Raw genomic sequence first — 21,346 nt, 5'->3', positions numbered from 1 at the left:
TGACTTGTGTTATCTAGTTTGAGTTTGTCTTCTTGTTTCCCATGTTTAACTTGAGGTTGTGTTTTTGATTTAGAAAATGTAAGCTTTGCTCTTTTCGATTCCATGTGTTGGATTGTGTACTTCCCTGAGATTCTTACAGTAAATTCTTATCAGTTATTTTTGTAATTCAAATGTACAGTGCCCTCCACTAATAATGGCACCCTTAGTAAATATGAGCAAATAAGGCTGTGAAAAAAATGGTCTTTGTTGTTTAACCTTTTGATCCTTTGTTTAAAAAATTGACAAAAATACTCTGCCCTCATGGATATCCCCACACGTTACAAAGTACCCATCACATGATGCAATGTGCCCCAGCTACAGTGTGCCACACGTTCAATTACTTCACTCTTCTTTCCGGTTAAATAATGAAAAAAGTATTTTTTATTCATAAAACAAGACCAAATATTTGTAAAATGAATGTGAAAAAAAGGATAAATGTTTGAACGCTAAGTACTTTTCCACACACTTGAGAAAACAAAAAGTGTTCGGTTGTGCCCCGCTCTCCCCTACATACTGCAGATGAAACCTGATGTTTATCTTTCAGAAGAACAAATACTTCAGAGTTATGACGCGTTTCCGATGTGAAATAGTGCGTCCTCGCGCTTCCGGACCGGCAGCTTTGTTTACATTCGTGGGTACAGACAGACAGAGAGAGAGAGGAAACTTCAGCACAATGAGTGTCCGCCGTAAGATGTTTAAGACACAGCACTTTCAGAGACAGGTGAAGAAATACTCCGAGCACTGTTGTGTCCCTTTGTGCACAGCGTCCTCGAAATTTAACGGCTATTTAAGCTTCCACGGCTTCCCTGTACACACTGAGCTCAGGAGGCGATGGTTAGTAAACATCCGCCGCGACCATTTCACCATTTCATCCCACACCAAGGTCTGCAGCAGACATTTCACACCGGATCAGCTAGTGGAGCCCCGGAGCACGGAGGGTCGGAGGAGGCTGGTGAGAGGCGCAGTGCCGCTGCTCTTCCGCTGGAACGGATACAGCATTCAGACACCCTCAGACAGCCCAGTCTCCCCACAACATCTCATACTGGAGCACGATTACTGTGCTGCTCCTGAGCCGGCGCCCTTAGGCGTGTGCTGTGCAGAAAACGAAGCCTTGTCCCGGGAAGTGGAGGAGCTCAGGAACCGTCTGCAGAGCTTCGCGTCCAGACAGCGTCTGTTCGACTCTACAGAAGGTAATATACATATAAATCACAGTGATACATGTCATAATGATTATGAACAGAAGAAAAGCAGGAGCAGTGATGATAATAAGGAGAAGAGGAAGGGAAGAAGGTGAAACTGTACCTCTCTGTGAAAACACTGGGCTGTGATTAACAGATTCTCCAGCAGGCGGCGCTGTGAACACGAACTCGCAGCTTCGTAAACTCACCACAGAAGAAGCCGGACGGGTTTCTATTTCTCTCCCGAGTGAACGGTGGAGTTTTCTGACTGAGCTCATCATCTCTACGTAAACAAAAATCCCTGCTTGGGTTTTTATATTATTATTATTATTATTATTATTATTATTATTATTATTTATTTTTTTTAGAGTTAAGAATAATAATCGTTGTGTATGTGTATTTGAGGTTCTGCGTTAAAGCCATGAGGTAAGTTAAACAGGAGCTTGCTAGCTGACCTGCATGGCTAACAGTTTCTCATATTAATTAAGTTTATTTGTTTAAATGTGATACATTATTGCTGTTTATCAGCAAGTAGGGAGGGATGGGTGGATGAAGCCTTGAGAAGCTTTGAGGCTTTAATCTGATTGTGCCGGGGAATGTATTGAAAACTCGGAATATCGAAAACAGCGACATCTTGCGGTTTGGAAAAATTATAGCAACAACAAAAAAACAAAAAAAACTCGAGAGGACTGGTGTTCCATCTTTCTCACACTGGCTCCTTCTGGATAAGATTGGACGTCCCTGCTCAAGAGCGTTGATTAACCTCATTTATATAGACTTTTAATGTGCACAAATATGTGGTGTTCCAAAAGTCTGTACGTAGGGGACTGTGTGTACCAGGACCATGATGGTTGTGCCTTCGTTAGTGGATGTTCATGGGTGTCCACTTTTCTCGTTTGGTCCACAACACTTCCAGTCCATCGCAACCTGATTGAACCATGAGAATGATTTCAATACATTCTTCTATTTTCAGAAGCATTCTTAAAGGCTATCTGAGGGGAAAAAAATGTTAAAGTATGAAAAATCTTGGATGACATTTTGTTAAAAAGTGTTAATTTCCCCTATGTGCATGGAGACTTTTGGGACACCCTGTGGAAGCCTGACAACATTACGTGTTGATTTATCTTCTGATAAACTCATTTACTTATTAAAACATTGCTATAAATACAAAACAGGTGTCAATTTTATTGTCAGTCTGATACAGTAAAATAATGTTTAACTAGTGGTACAACTCAGCTACAGTCTTTCCACCACTCAACCAGTCCAAACAATGACCCGTGATGTAAGATGGGGTTTTGAACCTTCTGACAAACAAAGCGAAATGGTCATGTGATTGGACCGAGGCTTCATTTGTCATCGATCATATGATCAAAATGAAACAAACTTTGATATAGAGCTTCAGTGGGATTTTGTCTACCTGCTCGAAACACGTCTCGGTATCAAATGCAACATCATTATTAGATAATGCGTTCAGTTTATTTCCATTAATTGATAATGATTAAGGAGATGACTTATTTTATTTTAGTTTAACAAGTTAGGAACAAATTATTATTTCATTAGCTTGCCTGCTGGGGCAAGTAAAATTCAATAAAATTTTTATTTGTATAGCACTTTAAAAAAGACCTGATAATCAGCTGTGCAGAAATCCAGATGTTCAGAAGCCAGAGGTGACAGTGGAAAAGAAAACCTCATTGAGATGACACGAGGAAGAAACCTCAAGAGGAATCCTTCCTCTTCTATGTGATAGTGGGATTATAAATCATTGCAGCATACAGATGTAGAAGAGTATGAGGAGAACCGACTGCAAAAATGCAACAGGTGTCCAATGATCTTCTTCTAGGAATAGGCTCTAGTGCACATAGAAATGTCCTGATGCAGTGATGTGCCTGAATTGTTGTACAGGGTGATCGCTGTTGGTAAAAATGACCTCCTGTACTGTTCCTCGCTACAGCAGAGCTGATTGAATCTGTTTCTGAAGGTGCTCCTCTGTTTGACCAATAGGTCAATGAGGGGATGTGATCCATTGTCCAGGATGGATAATACTTGAGCTTCAACTATTCCTTCAGAAAATAAAGCCTGTTCGTCCCCTTCCTGTACACAGCCTGTGTGTGGACACCAAGATATTTGTAGTTGTCGACCAGCTCAACATCCTGTCCCATGTTGTATGACTATGACATGCAGACTGTGTGACTATACCAATAACGCACTTGGATCACCGATTCGGACCCTTTTGTAGAGTCCAATCTGCTCAAGCACCCCAAACGTCCCGCAGCACCTCAGAATAGTCCTGGGTGGGTCAGCCCCAGCCACCATCTTCGAGTCTGTCACTGCTGAGGGGCTCAAAGCTGTCCAGTGCCATCAAGTTTGTTGTAAATACTTCATTATTGATGACTTGTTGTGAAGTCTCTGTGTTCAGATGTTTCACAGAACCATAGTTATATACGTAACTGCCGTGTTTAAACTGGTTCTTCCTGTTTCTAAATTAAATATTCATGGTTTATATTCAATGTATTCATTTAAAGATGATTCTGGAGTTTTGCATATGATGAACATCTTTTTTTTTTCTTTTCAGAATCGGGACCTTTTAGACATTTTGTAATGGAGTCAGCAGAGGTGCAGCCGAGCCCTTTTAGAACATCTCGCTCACAGGTAAAGGTTAACTGTATGTGTGCAGTAGTGTGTTTCACCAGTAAAGGTGTGTAAGCTCTGTAAGAAAGACTTGCAATATCCCACTTGTGTTCATTAATTATACAGTATATGTGTATGTCCTTCCCAGTCATGTGGTACTTGTTAGTGGAAAGCAGCTGATTTTAAATATGAGGCATTTATAATAATTGTATGTACTGTGGTGCTTGAAAGTTTGTGAACCCTTTAGAAGTTTCTATATTTCTGCATAAATATGACCTAAAACATCATCAGATTTTCACACAAGTCCTAAAAGTAGACAAAGAGAACCAAACTAAACAAACGAAACAAAAATATTATACTTGGCCATTTATTTATTGAGGACAATGATCCAATATTACATATGTTTGAGTGGTAAAAGTATGTGCACCTTTGCTTTCAGTATGTGGTGTGACCCCCTTGTGCAGCAATAACTGCAGATAAACGTTTGGGGTAACTGTTGATCAGTCCTGCCCATCGGCTTGGAGGAGTTTTAGCCCGTTCCTCAGTACAGAACAGCTTCAACTCTGGGATGTTGGTGGGTTTCCTCACATGAACTGCTTGCTTCTGGTCCTTCCACAACATTTCTATTGGATTAAGGTCAGGACTTAGGGTTTACATAAACATGAACTTTATTCTTCTTTAACCATTCTTTGGTAGAACAACTCGTGTGTTTAGGATCATCGTCTGACTGCATGACCCACTTTCTCTTTAGATTCAGTTCATGGACAGATGTTCTGACATTTTCCTTTAGAATTTGCTGGTATCATTCAGCGTTCCATCAATGATGGTGAGTCATCCTGGTCCAGATGCAGCAAAACAGGTCCGAACCATGATACTACCACCACCATGTTTCACAGATGGGATAAGGTTCTTATGCTGGAATGCAGTGTTTTCCTTTCTCCAAACATAACGCTTCTCATTTAAACAAAAAAAAAAAATATATTTTGGTCTCATCCATCCACAAAACATTTTTCCAATAGCCTTCTGGCTTGTCCACGTGATCTTTAGCAAACTGCAGAAGGGCAGCAGTGTTTGGAGAGCAGTGTTCTCCTGATGGTGGACTCATGAACATTAACATTAGCCAATGTGAGAGAGGCCTTTAGTTGCTTAGAAGTTATCCTGGGTTCCTTTCTGACCTCGTGGACTATTACACAGGTCATATTTATGCAGATATATAGCAGATTCAACTCTAAGCAATATTAGACTACATCAGTTTAGTCAGTGGGTTAATGCAGACTGTGTGAACATTGTTCTTCTGTCGTAATTTGATATTAATTAACTAACAGAAAGAGTAGGTACTAATTTTGAAAGGCAGAACTAGGCTGTGTAAAATCATTAACATAATGTTAACGGTACTGCTCAGAGAGATAGCCGATGCATGCTATTCTGCTAATCAAGCAAACTATCATGATCTATAATCAGTGTTGACCTTCTTATTAACTGTTATTACTCTGTGCTCATTAGCTTTGTGGGGATCTGAGGACAGAAACCTGTACGGATTCAGATAGAGGGACACCAAGCTGTGTGGGACACATCAACGCTGTGAACCATCAGAAACATATAAAAAAGGAAGACACTGAAAAAGAAGGCTCCCTCTGTAAGTCAATGGAGCATAATACAGTCCCATCAGATGCTCAGTAGTACACATTTCTCTTAATTAGACTTCATTTGTGACTGAACCAGCCTCACATTGCTCAGCTGTCCCCTGTATTTGTGTTTTGTACTCTGCATTTTTCCTTAAATGACTGCGTTTTTATATTTGACTGATGGAATTTCAGGTGGAGTGACCTCAAGCGCTGTGGGAGACATTACATTTGTGGATGCACAGAAAGCTGTAATAAAGGAAGAACCTGAAGATGAAGACTATCTCTGTAAGAAGACATATTTTTAGTTTTAAATAGACTTTATTTATGAGCATCCACAACATGTTTTCTTCCTCTACTTATTCTTCCTATTTAACTATAAATAATGGAATTACAGGTGAAGGAACATCAAGCCCTGTGGGGCACAGCAGCCCTGTGGGGCACAGCAGCCCTGCAGATGAACCGAATGAAGAATTTAAAATTATGCTTGTGAAAGAGGAAGAGTCTGAAGATGAAGGTAGCGTCTGTACAATGACAGTTTGTAGTAACACTGCCATTCTCACTAAAGATCTTTTTACAGTTCATTAAAAAGAACTAGGAATGGGGTGAAAAATGACACAAGAAGAGCAGTCATGAACGCCCCATCTACTCCTCACATTTAACATGTGCCTTTGGTGATGTAATCATAATCAGATAGCATTAGATTGTATTAATTGTATCATATGTAACAACAGCACACACTGCAATTAGGCTGTGGTCTTGAAGCCTTGAAATTTCCCTCCTCAATCCCTTTACATCTAAAATATTGCTGTTAACTTGATGCACCATTTTGGCAGTAAAGATTTGTGCACGTTTTTCTAAAAATCTGTACAGGCCATATATGAGGAAAACTAAATGGAGAGATCCAATCAGAGCTCATCTATGATGCATCAAGAGGAAGTAGGAATATTAGATTATTTTCCAGGGCTAGTCAGAACCAGAGCATAAATGTTATTACAGCATTGCAAGAATACCTTTTTGTTGCAAAAAAAAAATATATATATGTTTTTAACTTCATCTTAAACTGCTGCTCACGCTGCATCACAGGGAAGTGTAACACACTCAGGAAAACACTGTGTACCCCTTCCACCCACTCTCTTGGACAGCGGTGCAGCATCGAGGTTCAGCTGCTTCATTAAACTGCTACAACTGCTTAGTTGTTTTAATATATAAAGTCGGGTCCATAAGTATTTGGACAGAGACATGTGACTGATAAGTGTGGCCTGTTTTCTCGTTATTTCATTTACAATCATGAGACATCTTCATGAATGTAAATACAGACCTCAAGATGCAAACCACTGGTAACACTGAAGAACAGAAAGGCCAGATTACACTTTAAAAAAGTCTGCCCAGTTCTGATACAATATAAACTTGTAGCAGAATGATTGGAAGAGAAGGGTATAGAGAAGGATGTGGAAGTGTTATGGCATGGACATGTATGGCTGCCAATGGAACTGAGTCACTGGTGTTTATGTAAGATGTGACTGCTGATAGCTGGAGCAGGATGAATTCTGAAGTGTATAGAGAGATGCTTTCTGCTCAGATTCAGTCAAATTCTGAAAAACTAATAATACAGCGCTTCACAGTACAGATGGATAATGGCACAAACCATACCGTGAAAGCAACCCAAGAGCTTCTTAAGGCAAAGAAATGAAATGTTCTTAAATGGCGGGTGCAGTAAAGACCTGGCAAAGCATCTCATGGGAGGAAACTCAGTTTGGTGATGTCCAAGGGTTCCTGACTTCAGGCAGTCATTGACTGCAAAGGATTTGCATCCAAGTATTAGGGCTGCATAGTAGGGGGCTACGGTTGCTGCTATTTCCTTGGAACTGCAATTACCACATACAATTTTGCACTCGGGTCTCCTTTGGTGAACAGTGGACTAGTTCAACAAAGACTTTATGTAAAAAACATAATGAGCTTTCTTTTACTTTCACACTATCCGTTTTTACCCAGATGAGGACGGGTTCCCTTCTGAGTCTGGTTCCTCTCAAGGTTTCTTCCTCATATCATCTTAGGGAGTTTTTCCTCACCACCGGCTTGCTCAATAGGGATAAATTCACACATTTAAAATCTGTATCCTGTGTTTATATGTTTCTCTAAAGCTGCTTTGAGACAATGTCCATTGTTAAAATGGACTATACAAATAAAATTGAATTGAATAGAATATTAAAAATAGTCCGTATAACTTCAGGCAGTCATTGGCTGCAAAAGATTTGCATCCAAGTATTAAAAATAATCCGTATAACTGTTTGTTTGTCCAATTAGTTTTGAGCCTGTGAAAATGGAGGGGCTATGTAAAAATGGCTGTAATTCCTAAACAGTTAATGCAGTATTTTTGTTAAACCTTTTTAAAGCTGAAAGTCTACACTTCAATCACATCTTGATTGCTTCATTTCAAATCCATTGTAGTGGTTTTACAGAGGCAAGATTACCAAAATTGTGTCACTGACTAAATACTTATGGACCCGACTGTATAGTTTTTAATCTAATGTCAGCTCGATTAGAAAAGATTGGATTTGTATTTCAATACAGACCAAGCACTACTTGGAATCAGTGACACAGTGGAAACCCATGAAGAAAATATATCTAAGGCACGAGTTGTACTGTCATCATATGGACAGATCTTTCCAAAAAAGAACTTCTCGCCTCCTTCCAGTAACCTGCATTCTATCTATGCTTTCTTGGTGTGAAACAGCAACTGCAGGTTTGTTGCGTCACGCTGCAGAAGAATGTCTAGATGGCAGCTTGCTACTTAATATACGTGGAAGGGATCTTGTAGCTTCAGAAGCCAGGTATCATTTGATCTGTTACAAAACCTACACAAGATGTATATTCAGTTGGTGGAAAGGAAGACCATCAAGAACACCTGCATCAGAAAGGTTATTGCCAATTTTGTATATAGGTTTTAAAGGAAAAGCTACTGAAAAATCTTGAGGTTCTGAGGTATTCAAGATTAAATGCTCTGTTTAAAAGAAAGTGAAAGGACTGGCATCAAATCATACAAAGCCAGTAAGCTGAAAGTCAGGCTACAGGAGTCATCACCTTACTTAAATTTCAAGAGATGCTTCAGAAATGTTTTGGTTTATGTAGAAGACCTGGGAACAGAGGAAGTCCTGCATGAAAGACCTGCACCACCATCATCAGAGGAAAGGGACTGACTGAGACACACAATATGGAAGTGACTGACCCAAACATGTCCAATGGCAAAGCAGGCACTAAACTTCTCTACTATGCTGCCCTGACATTAAAAGGATGTCATAGAGACAGCAAGCAAAGTCAGTCAGGAATGGCCTTGGACACTGTTCTTCTAATTCTCAAGTTCTTGAGCATGGCACAGCTATAGCACGGTTGCAAATCGAGCAAAGTGACCTGAACATCCCTCCCAATTTAAAATCCCTGCAACACTAATTTGAGACAATAGTGATGTTGGAGAAGAAATATCTGGAAAGGGAACAACACACACAACCGTGATGGCATCATTATCCAATCCAAAGGTCGCCCCTCTTCTTTCTGTTCCTCATGCTGAGTTAACTTCAGCTCCCTCTAGTCCATATCACCAACTACATAAAAGGAAAAGGCAATTTGGAGCAAAAACATGGGCAAGTGAGCAACAAAAATACTGAGAGCAATGCTTATTGACAGGATTTTGCTTACTTTCGAATGAATGCCAAGAAGACATCCTTCCAGGGTGGACTGGTTTCAACACCAGGTTGCAGAGGGACCTGCACCAATTCATCAGATGAACAAGAGAGCAAACCTTTCAGGTGTCCATCCCATTATAGCGTGGTTCTTTGCACATAAGGTCAGCTATGCTGTCATTATTTTAGATGGAAATGAGAACCAACTCCAATGTATACCTGCAGCTGCACTACAGTGATTTTGTTGAAGAAAACAGCACTGTGGCTATGTTTATGCAGCAGGTGATCGAGTAGCAGAACAAACCGCAAACAATGGATCAAAGAGAAAAGGTGTTCTGAAGGATTATGATTCAACAAAGGTGCTCTTTATAGGTTTACACGTACTCGGCATGTGAGAGCAGGAATAGTGGAGTGGAGTGCAAAGGAAAGAAAAGCCAGGGAAGAATTTAGCATCCAAACAATGGACTGAACTTCCTGAGACAAGAAAACAGGAAGTGGGAATGATGTAAATATATATACAGGTAGCATCACTGGGAACTTTTGCTGTTCTGTATGTGGCAAAAGAGAAAGTTAACCTAGCATTTTCTCTCAACAATGTCCAAAAAGCAGTGTTGCAATTTATGGCACAAGAAAATTAATCTGAAAAGATGGGACTATTATAACAAGCAAAGCAAAGGCTAGTAGATTTTTTTTTCTAATGCCTATTGTTGTTGGATCAATGAGAAAGATTGACTTGAAAGAGGTGCCCAGATATAGCTTAGGTCCCTTGCCCTCTTCACTGGCCAGTTATGATGGTTCCCTCAACAAAGCAAAACTGATGCACTTTTTCGGAGACATTTGTACGGTGGCCAAGAAGTGCAAAACAAATCACAAATATGAAAACAAAATAACAAATCCAAAAACAAAACAACAAATTCTAAACACGATGGCAAATCTAAAAACAAAATAACAAGTCAGAAAACACAACGACAAATCTGAAAACGCATTAATAAGTCAGACAAAACGGAAAAGGTAGGTATATTTTTCAAATGGATTACTTACCGCAACTTCTTTGGCTTACTACCTTAAATATAAACTCTAGATCTTCTCAGGCTGCTGAAATAGTGAAACTAACTACCTAGGGCCCCTACCTAGGACACTTTTCTGTATGGTAATGTTATATTTACAACACAAAAGTCTTGGACATGAATTAAAAATAAACATTTGCTTGATTAGATTTATTATTTATCATGTTTGAGGGAAAATTCAGAATGCCAATAATAACCATTGCAGTGACAAAATTAAGAATGAGCCAGTTTTTCCTCATTTCTTAGTCAGGGATCAATTAACGTGATAACAATGATCTGGCAAGTCTCAGCCTACCGCCTAAATCGAAATGCGAGCAGATCAGTCAGCACACCTCAGGACATTGTGCAGCTCGCAGAGTGATAATCTGACATTTATACAGTATCTCACAAAAGTGAGTACACCCCTCACATTTTTGTAAATATTTGATTATATCTTTTAATGTGACAACACTGAAGAAATGACACTTTGCTACAATGTAAAGTAGTGAGTGTACAGCTTGTATAACAGTGTAAATTTGCTGTCCCCTCAAAATAACTCAACACGCAGCCATTAATGTCTAAACCACTGGCAACAAAAGTGAGTACACCCCTAAGTGAAAATGTCCAAATTGGGCCCAATTAGCCATTTTACCTCCCCGGTGTCATGTGACTTGTTAGTGTTACAAGGTCTCATGTGTGAATGGGGAGCAGGTATGTTAAATTTTGTGTCATCGCTCTCACACTCCCTCATACTGGTCACTGGAAGTTCAACATGGCACCTCATTGCAAAGAACTCTCTGAGGGTCTGAAAAAAAGAATTGTTGCTCTACATAAAGATGGCCTAGGCTATAAGAAGATTGCCAAGACCCTGACACTGAGCTGCAGCAATGTGGCCAAGACCATACAGCGGTTTAACAGGACAGGTTCCACTCAGAACAGGCCTCGCCATGGTCCACCAAAGAGGTTGAGCGCACGTGCTCAGCGTTATATCTAGATATTGTCTTTGGGAAATAGACGTATGAGTGCTGCCAGCATTGCTGCAGAGGTTGAAGGGGTGGGGGGTCAGCCTGTCAGTGCTCAGATCATATGCCAAACACTGCATCAAATTGGTCTGCATGGATGTCGTCCCAGAAGGAAGCCTCTTCTAAAGATGATGCACAAGAAAACCCGCGAACAGTTTGCTGAAGACAAGCAGACTAAGGACATGGATTTCTGGAACCATGTCCTGTGGTCTGATGAGACCAAGATAAACTTATTTGGTTCAGATGGTGTCAAGCGTGTGTGGCGGCAACCAGGTGAGGAGTACAAAGACAAGTCTGTCTTGCCTACACTCAAGCATGGTGGTGGGAATGTCATGGTCTGGGGCTGCATGAGTGCTGCTGGCACTGGGGAGCTACAGTTCATTGAGGGAACCATGAATGCCAACATGTATGGTGACATACTGAAGCAGAGCATGATCCCCTCCCTTCGGAGACTGGGCCGCAGGGCAGTATTCCAGCATGATAACGTCTTTTGCCTTGCTGAAGAAGCTGAGGGTGAAGGTGATGGACTGGCCAAGCTTGTCTCCAGACCTAAACCTTATTGAGCATCTGTGGGGCATCCTCAAACGGAAGGTGGAGGAGCACAAGGTCTCTAACATCCACCAGCTCCGTGATGTCGTCATGGAGGAGTGGAAGAGGACTCCAGTGGCAACCTGTGAAGCTCTGGTGAACTCCATGCCCAAGAGGGTTAAGGCAGTGCTGGAAAATAATGGTGGCCACACAAAATATTGACACTTTGGGCCCAATTTGGACATTTTCACTTAGGGGTGTACTCACTTTTGTTGGCAGCAGTTTAGACATTAATGGCTGTGTGTTGAGTTATTTTGAGGGGACAGCAAATTTACACTGTTACACAAGCTGTACACTCACTACTTTACATTGTAGCAAAGTGTCATTTCTTCAGTGTTGTCACATTAAAAGATATAATCAAATATTTACAAAAATGTGAGGGGTGTACTCACTTTTGTGAGATACTGTAGGTCTGGCCACAGAATACAACCTCGTAAAAACTGAAAGCTCCTTAATGCATACGTTACCCAACACCGTGAGAGACTCTTGACCTCCATGGCACAAATTCCCTGCTCTAAACCATGTGGAACCACCTTGAAAATCTCAGGTGAATTACCTTTACTTCTGTGCAGCATTTACATTACCACTTAGACGAGTCTCATTAATATTGTCAACTGTCTGTGAAGCAACTTTAGAATGAGTTCCCCTTCAGCACTGAACCCCATAACACTACCAGCTCCTCACAAAGGGTTTGGTGTTTCAGAGTTGTACTCTGTGCAATTCATTTTTGGTTCACAAGATCTGTGGGTTTTCTATGTTCCTTATAGTCTGCCACCTCTATTTATTCTTGTTCTTTTCATAGCTTTTCATACTCCATTTTATATATATAAAAAAGTATACATTTGTATTCAAATCCAAACCCACAGTCTTTTACCAGTCTTGTATTTATACAGTTAAATGCTGTCTAGAATGTATGTCTTGTTCTACAGTAGCAGCTCTTTATTTCACCTCATTTTGGAATTAACACACTTACAGAAGGTCTTAGCAGCCATCGCCATGTCCTTCTGATGGCCATACAGTGAATCACTAAGGTGTAGGTGTTGCTGCTGATGTCCAATTCAGTTCAATTTTTATTTGTATAGCAAATAACACTTCTTTTGTTATTATATTAAACAATATAATAAATATACTTAACAATATATTCTCACAAAGCGACTTGGAAGTAGATTTATGCTGCATTCGATTAAAGCTTGTAACTCGGACTTACTCCGACCTCTGACTAGGAAAAGCCAAATAAAATACCCCCTCAACTTGTACCCCCACTTGTATATACAAGTATTTGCTTTAGATCAATCAACATACAGACATAAGAATTAGCTGGTTTGATTGTTGCTAAAAAAAAAAAAAAGATTAACATGGAGGCATCTATATTTTATATCTTTCCACACTTTTTAGCTTGAACGTATGGAGGTCAAAAACTATGTAATTCCAAGTTCCGCATTCCCACTTCTGAGCTAAGTCTAATGCAGCATTAGAGCCCTAATTAGCAAGTCTGAGATGACTGTTGTGAGGACAAAGTCCCTGAGATGAAATGAGGAAGAACTGTCTGAGGAACTACATTTGAAGTACAGTAATTAGAAGGCTATTCAAATGCCGTGGCTGTGTAGGAGATTGCTCTGCCTTCTGGAGGCCTATTATGGAACGTTCCACTAAGAAAAGACCTTCTGTCAGGTGGAAAAGTAATCTCATTCAACCAGTGAGGACTGTTGGGAGCCCAGTCTTGTTTCTCAGTCTGGGGCATTTCTTACTAGAGGATATCTTCAATAGAAGAAAAGTTTTACTTTACTGCATTCATTTACAGGAAGTTCCATACTTTCTAGTGCCTCTGGTCATCCATCATTTTTACAGACTGTGTTACAGTACAAGCTTTTTCCTAATCAAATTTGTTTAAATATTTTTTCCATTTCACAATGAGTTTCTAATACCAAATTTTCTCGCTCCAGAACCGAATGATGATGTGTCTAAAGTCTTCACTTGCCGTTGGTGTTCACTGTCCTATACGTCTCAAATTTACCTCCATAAACACATCAGAAGATGCCACATTAAAGAATATGTGAAGCTGATTATATCAGGAGAGATTAAATATGAAATGTCCACAAGAAGCTCCAAAAGTCAGCAAACAGTCTCTGGTACTCTGAATACGGGTGAATGCAGAACGAAGTCTATTCCTGCTCACAGTGTGGGAAGAGTTTTACACCTAAGGGTAATCTCCAAAAACACCAGAGCGTTCACACGGGAGAGAAACCGTATCACTGCTCACAGTGTGGAAAGAGTTTTACTCAAGGGAGTCATCTCAACGAACACCTACGCGTTCACACAGGACAGAAGCCGTATCACTCCTCAGAATGTAGGAAGAGTTTTACACACAAGAAAGATCTCCAGAAACACCAGCACATTCACATAGCCAAGAAGCAGATTTAATGAATGGAGATCTGCTTCTTCAGATGGATTTAACATAGACATGTGCACCAACATGCCGTCATCAGCTTGGGATACATGATGTTTAAATCAAGAAACATTATTTAATTGCTGTTTCTCAAGTAAGATTTGTTTGCTTATGGCATCAGTGGTTAATATTCAAGGTTTAGTCATATAAAAGATACTCTGGGGATGTATTGTAGCTACCCTAATGTATGATGAATGTATCAGAAGTATGTACGTTAGTATGAGCTTCATGCTTATGAGCTGTTTTTGATACAAATGCAAACCCTATCACAGAACTTTCAACTGAAATAAATTTTTACTCAAAAGATTTTCCCATGTAGTTTTGATTTTCTGCATCTTTTATTATTTTTTTCATTAATGGATACATTTCCTAGATTTGTCATCTTTAGGTATGGTAATATATTAGGTACAACCAAGCTGGAAAAAGTATTATATTGCCCCAGGCTTTAAAAACAAATCTGAAACATTAGATCATATCTGCTAGTAGATATATTTCCAGTGGGAGATTAAGATGACCATTAACTCAACACAACATCCCATATACTTAGTCCATTGTGTTTCAGCATGTCCAGTGGCATCCCCAGTGAATTGGTTGTATATATTGTTGCACAGTCTGGCTGAGTTATATGGTCTTGTACCACTCGTTTTCACACTGTAGCTGAATCAGTTTGAATTTAAAATGCTTTGTTGTTTGAGTAAACAGTCATGGAAGGGCTGGGAGATGTCCATGATGAGCAAAAGTTTAGCCAACATACTCTCCAAACAACCGATTCAAGAGAGTCCAGCTTGGTCACAGCGACCTCTCCCACCCTCCTAATAAATTTGTTCAGTTTGCTGGTATCAGCTGCCTTCATGCCACTGTTCCAACACAGCCTCACTGGAAGTGTCGCTCAACATCACCAACTGGTAAAGCATGCATAACATCCTGCAGCATGCAGTGAAGGACCCGAGGAAGGTGAAAAATACAATACAATAAATACCAGTTCCCAGGCCAGGAGTTGAACACGGGGTCCACTTGGGTGAAAACCAGGAATCCTAACTGCCAGATCATATGGGACCGTCTGAGCTTCCTTAAAATGTAGTCTGCTCTGTCCTTTCCTACTGACTGGTTCTGTGTTACACATCCAGGCCAGCCTGTTAACTAGGTGTATCCCTAGGTCAGGGGTGTTGAATCTTATCTGGAAAGGGCCGGTGTGGGTGCAGGTTTTCATTCCAACCATCCAGCCAAGCTCAACTGATTAAACAGGTGCAACCAGGTGTGGCTCCTGTTTGATTGGAAGGAAAACCTGCACCCACACTGACCCTTTGCAGATAAGATTGGACACTCCTGGCCTAAGTTCTTGTATGTCTCTGGTAGCTCCACATCCTTTGCCAGGAAAGAGGTGGGGGTTGGTGGGGCCTTGGTTTTCTAAAGTCCAACACCATGTCCTTTGTCTTGGCCAGATTGATTATGTAAGTTGTTTCTCTGACACCACTCCACAAAGATGTGGAGTGATCATATCCCTGTACTCCAAAACCTGCCTGTCGCTGACAAGACAGGGGTAACATTTGACTACACGAGTAGAATGGCATGAGCAGACATTGTTTTAGGCTTATGACACTACTACAAATTGATGCACTGCACAGATTCTATTGATATACTAGTGATTTCACTTAAGAATTAGTTATTTTATTTTATTTATTAGGAATACACACTATGTGACTTTGTGATCTCACTCTTTGCCCAGGTTTACAGGGAATTTATAGAGTCTGTTACTTTTATAGTATTTTCCTGAAATAATAATTTCAGTATTTTGTTCCATTTCACAATGAGTTTCTAATACTTTTCATTTTCTGCACCAGAAATGGATGATGATCAGTTGCAAGTCGTCTCCTGCTCCTGGTGTTCACTTTCCTATACGTCTCAAATTGACCTCGAAAAGCACATCAGGACAAACCATAATGACGAATATGAGAAAGTGGTGATATCAGGAGAGATTCAATATGAGAATCTAATATTGACAGGAAGCTCCAGTATTCAGCAAATACCTCCTGATACTGTCACCAGTAACAACTCTAATGGACAAATGCAGAAAGTCTATCATTGTTTGCAGTGTGGGAATAGATTCACAAACAAGAGTAATCTTAAAGCACACCAGCGCACTCACACAGGAGAGAAGCCGTATCAGTGCACTCAGTGTGGAAAGAGTTTTACTCGTCAGAGTTCTCTCCAGCAACACCAGGTCGTTCACACGGGAGAGAAGCCACATCACTGCTTAGAGTGTGGAAAGACTTTTACTCGACAGAGTTCTCTCCAGCAACACCGGCGCATTCACACAGGGGAGAAGCCACATCACTGTTCAGAGTGTGGGAAACGCTTTCCTCGTCAGAGTGATCTCCAGAAACACCAGCGCATTCACACAGGAGAGAAGCCGTATCAGTGCTCACAGTGTGGAAAGAGCTTTAGTCAAAAAGGCAATCTTCAAACACACCAGCAGATTCACACAGAAGAGAAACCATATCACTGTTCGCAGTGTGGGAAAAGTTTTACCTGGCAGAGTACTTTTCAAACACACCGACGCATTCATGCAAGAAAAGCCATATCAGTAGTCACAGTGTAAGAAGAGTTTTACCTGTCTGAGTGACCTCCAGTGACAGCAGCGCCTTCAGATAGTAGAGAAGCTACAAGAGATACACCTATTCACATAATATACACAATTAACATTACAGCTAGTGGATTCCCAGCTGTTGATGCCATAAAAATATCAAAGGATGCTCTGTTGCATTTTTTAAATATTGCCTTAAGATCGAAGTGGATTGGTAAATTGATAAACCCAAATCTCAATTCAATTTTTATTGGTATAGTGCTTTTAACATTGGACACTGTCACAAAGCAGAAAACCTTCACTAGTAATTTATGTTCCTTGAATAAACTGTGCTGCTTAATGTGATCTTGTGTCTTCTTATGTCTCATGTTTCTTCCTTTTCCAATAGTAATGCACATACAGTATATATCTGCTCACTGCTGCTTGTCATCAATGCATTTCAGACAATATACTAAAAGCAATTAGCCAGTTTTATTGGCTATGTGATGCCATAGACAGTCACAATGGTGATAGAGCCAAGTAAAGAATTTCTTCAAACACATGCATTTTGAGATGACTGAAAGATGAGAAAAACAAGACACAAAAATATTGCGTTGACCTTGAGCCAGTGGATATTCCAGATGCCTAACTTGGATAATATCAGAGTTGTGAGGTTTTACTTTGTTGGTTCACCCCCAGATTTTGTTGACGTATCACCAAAAGTGACGAAGTTTTTAGCGGGTTATGTCCTAAATAGATTTTTTTTTTTTTTGCAAAAAAACCCCCAAAAACTTTTACACACTTTCACAACCATAAGAAAGCAATAGGAATTTGTCCTGTCACTTTATTCAGGCCACTTGGAAATCATCTTGGCTTGCCTGATGAAGAACAGGTCATAGAGCCACCAAATTCATAGGATATATTTAACCATGTCAGTGCATGACATTCATGTAAATTGGTGCTTGGTCCGACATTTCTGGGTTTATTTCACATAAAATATTGAAATGACTAACGGGTAACCAGATACTAAAATACTGTCATATGGTAATTTTGTAACTTTATTGAAAGTCTTAGCATGCACATACATAAGAATATCTCCAGGTGATTCTCACTGTCTCTGGCAGTTATCCAGTATCCACTTTCATAGAACCATGTTTAATAAAGTAACTAGTGTTCTATTTCATCCCTTACCATCACCACCAGAGGTGGTGAAAGTGACCGGATAACCTATGCCGCACAGTCCTGAGGAACTGACACACTTTAGAGATGACCACCACACTCATGCCATGTTGATACCCAGGGTGCATCATAGCACTAAGAAATGCCCATGAGACGGAGATGCTCATTGTCGATTTTCCCGTCATGCTAAGGTCTGGGTGTCTGCCCTGCCTGTAAGCCAATGTCCACCACCCAGTCCACCCTCTAGTGTGACAGTCTGCAGGAGCTCCCAGTGCCTTTTTACCATGACAGATAAACAGTTCATCTGATCATTGAATTGCCATCATCCAAACAGTACCATAGGACACATACTGAGCATAGTAAAGAACATTCAGCAGGTTCCCCATCTTGGAATACTGCAAGATCCATTGATTTGGGCAGAAAACAGCCGATGGGTGGGACCACTTGAGGAGTTTTCATGTAAGGTAGAACATGCCAACTGACCTGGTGATTGATGTATCTGACTGTCATGATGTTGTCTGACCAGCATGTGGCAGTGTTTCAAAACCAGTAAGTCCCTGTGAATAATGTATGTATGTATTAGAACAAACAAACAAACAAACAAAAAATTGTTCTAGAACATTGTTGTTTCTATAGTAACAACTTATTCAATAAAATCATTGGTAATGACATGAAAGTAATCAAAATGAATAAAAACCTTTATTAAAGCTCAGAGTACATGGAAAGCTTTCATTTACACTGCAGCTGGATATAGCACAATAAATCGAAATGAAATTATTTGTAGTAAAACTAATTGATTTGTAGGGTCACCTGAAAGAACGGCCATTATGTGGTGCATTTTATTTGGAATTTGTATTTCAGTAATTTGAATCATTTCTATGCAAGATGTTACTTCCCATACCGGGAGTCGAACCCGGGCCGCCTGGGTGAAAACCAGGAATCCTAACCGCTAGACCATATGGGAACTGTAAGGGTTTTCCCATCATAGTGAACACCTTCCCGCAATTAATTGACATTCCTACTTAAATTGAAAATCATAGATGGGGGGGGGGGGTTATTTATTTAATTTTTTTTTTACTTACATCAAAATAACGCAGTAAGCCTCATCATAACGAATCTTGATTGGATTGATTGAATCTTGATTGGCTACTTAATTGGATTAGGAATGTCAATTAATTGTGGGCAGGTGGTCACTGTGATGAGAAGCGCTGCTCAGTTCCCATATGGTCTAGCGGTTAGGATTCCTGGTTTTCACCCAGGCGGCCCGGGTTCGACTCCCGGTATGGGAATCAATGTTTTCTGTTGGCTACAAACAAAGGTATAAAGGAAATTATTAATATAAAAGAAATCCAAATTCCAAATAAAATGCCCAAATGAATAGCTGTTCTTTCAGGTGACACTACAAATCAATTTCTTTTACTATTAGTAATTTGATTTCGATTTATTGTGCTATAACCAACTGTAGTTCAAATGAAAGTTCTCCATGTATTCCAAGTTTTAATAAAGTTTTTTTTATTCATTTTTATTAATTTAATCTCATTACCTTTGATTACCAACTTAAACAAATTGTTATGGAATATGCTGTATATTGCTATATATGCCTAAATATTGCCAAATTTAACAGTCGTTTATTTTTAATCCATAAGGTGGCAGTAGAGATTTTCAGTAAAGCTCCTGATGTTGCTCATCTCGATTATATCAGATAACCCCTACAAAGTTATATTATCAGAGTGCTTGGTCAGTTCCTGCTTTTACATTGCAGTTTACGGTGCACCAGACAGAGCTTTCTGGAGTTTATTTTTCTTAATATTCCTGTCATAGCACTGTTTTGTTTAACAAGAATAAGTCATTTGGTGTAACAGCAATCATGCGCAAGTAAAGCATACTTAGTGTATACTTATTTACAAATATAACTTTAAAAAATAGTGCACTCTTGAAATCCCACCATGTACTTCAATAGGTTAGCATGGAAAAGATACAGTATAATGGACTTTGTGAGAGTGATTATGCGGCTTATATAGTGAGTAGTGTTTGTGGTTTGGGACAGGCCTGTAGTCTGTGGCTATGACTGTGTGTTATGCATTGTTTAGGCTCTTTGACACCTATCACACAGTAAAATTGCTACAAAATTTTGAGTCTTTGACATTTTGAGTGATTAAAATTCAATAACAAGTCAATAAAATGTATACAAAATGCATAATGTAATGCGGAACTGAATGGCCTTAGAAATATAATAAAAACAGAAAGAAAATATAAACAATGACATCTTTTCCACTTAAATCATAATTGTAGTTATTTTGATAAGCTGATGTATGCGATCCGAAACACCCGAGCTTGTGTCCGTTGATGATTTCAATAGCATTTCCATATCAGCACTTTTTGGGACCGAGTGTTCACAGCAGAAGGTGAGCTGTAGCGAATAATGAGGCAGGTGTTGTTTTACATACCACACAGAGCACAGGAGGTCAGCTTCATTTGTCTAACACAGCAACACACAAACAACATTAAGCAACAAACACCAGAGAGCGGATGGATCCAAACTACATAGTAATATTTTTCAATCTAAACATTCTCCACTAATATACACTGATCAGCCATAACATTAAAACCACTGACAGGTGAAGTGAATCACATTGATTATCTTGTTACAATGGCACCAGTTAAGGGGTGGGATATTAACTAGCAAGTGAACAGTCAGGTATTGAAGTTGATGTGTTGGAAGCAGGAAAAATGGGCAAGCGTAAGGATCTGAGGGACTTTGACAAGGGCCAAATTGCGATGTCTAGATGACAGTTCAGGTCTTGTGGGGTGTTCCCGGTATGCAGTGGTTAGTACCTACCAAAAGTGCTCCACGGAAGCACAATCAGTGAATTGGCCACAGGGTCATGGGCGCGCAAGACTCACTGATGCGTGTGAGAAGAGAAGGCTAGCCCGTTTGGTCAGATCCCACAGAAGATCTACTGTAGCACAAACTGCTGCAAAAGTTCATGCTGGCTCTGATAGAAAGGAGTTAGAACATACAGAGCATCACAGCTTGCTGCGTATGGAGTTGCGTAGCTGCAAACTGGTGCCCATTCTGACCCCCTGTACACCACCGAAAGCTCCTACAATGGGCACGTGAGCACTTGAACTGGACCAAGGAGCAATGGAAGAAGGTGGCCTGGTCTGATGAATCTGTTTTCTTTTACATCATGTGGACGGCCGAGTGCGTGTGCGTCACTTACTTAGGGAAGAGATGGCACTTGTGGGCGTGTTGCAACCGCTACTGTTGGTGCTTGTGGGTGTGCACTGTCCAGCATTTTTAAAGTTATATGTATATTTGAAACTATTTTAAAAAGCATTATGCAAATACTTC

General features: G+C 40.0%; 1 protein-coding gene and 2 non-coding genes across 4 annotated transcripts; 2 read left to right on the top strand and 1 right to left on the bottom strand.

Moving 5' to 3' along the window:
* Positions 1 to 363: 363 nt before the first annotated feature.
* Positions 364 to 17,705, top strand: LOC128601481 (zinc finger protein 239). Of its 2 annotated transcripts, none has more exons than XM_053614721.1 (6): positions 364 to 1,229; positions 3,790 to 3,866; positions 5,349 to 5,481; positions 5,663 to 5,755; positions 5,865 to 5,984; positions 16,091 to 17,705. In XM_053614721.1, the coding sequence occupies exons 1-6, from the start codon at positions 569 to 571 to the stop codon at positions 16,846 to 16,848; spliced, it is 1,842 nt and encodes a 613-aa protein (XP_053470696.1). In that variant the 5' UTR covers positions 364 to 568; the 3' UTR covers positions 16,849 to 17,705. The 2 variants fall into 2 exon arrangements, with proteins under 2 accessions (XP_053470696.1, XP_053470697.1); XM_053614722.1 differs by lacking the exon at positions 16,091 to 17,705 and adding an exon at positions 13,747 to 15,049 and having other exon boundaries at positions 366 to 1,229.
* A 1,178-nt stretch (positions 17,706 to 18,883) lies between these two features.
* trnae-uuc (transfer RNA glutamic acid (anticodon UUC)) lies at positions 18,884 to 18,955 on the bottom strand. Its single transcript has one exon. It is a non-coding gene; the product is annotated as a tRNA-Glu (tRNA).
* A 253-nt stretch (positions 18,956 to 19,208) lies between these two features.
* Positions 19,209 to 19,280, top strand: trnae-uuc (transfer RNA glutamic acid (anticodon UUC)). Its single transcript has one exon. It is a non-coding gene; the product is annotated as a tRNA-Glu (tRNA).
* Positions 19,281 to 21,346: the final 2,066 nt, after the last annotated feature.

This window comes from Ictalurus furcatus, chromosome 25 (genome assembly GCF_023375685.1).
Source record: "Ictalurus furcatus strain D&B chromosome 25, Billie_1.0, whole genome shotgun sequence".
In the NCBI taxonomy this organism is placed as follows: Eukaryota; Metazoa; Chordata; class Actinopteri; order Siluriformes; family Ictaluridae; genus Ictalurus; species Ictalurus furcatus.
Note: the sequence above shows the minus strand (reverse complement) of the source record. Positions and strands in the feature narration are given on the sequence as shown.

Coding starts and splice junctions, on each gene's coding strand:
- LOC128601481 (XM_053614721.1), top strand. CDS start 569: ATGTTTATCTTTCAGAAGAACAAATACTTCAGAGTTATGACGCGTTTC. Junction 3,867..5,348: donor TTAGAACATCTCGCTCACAG/GTAAAGGTTAAC, acceptor TGTGCTCATTAG/CTTTGTGGGGATCTGAGGAC. Junction 5,756..5,864: donor TGAAGATGAAGACTATCTCT/GTAAGAAGACAT, acceptor ATGGAATTACAG/GTGAAGGAACATCAAGCCCT.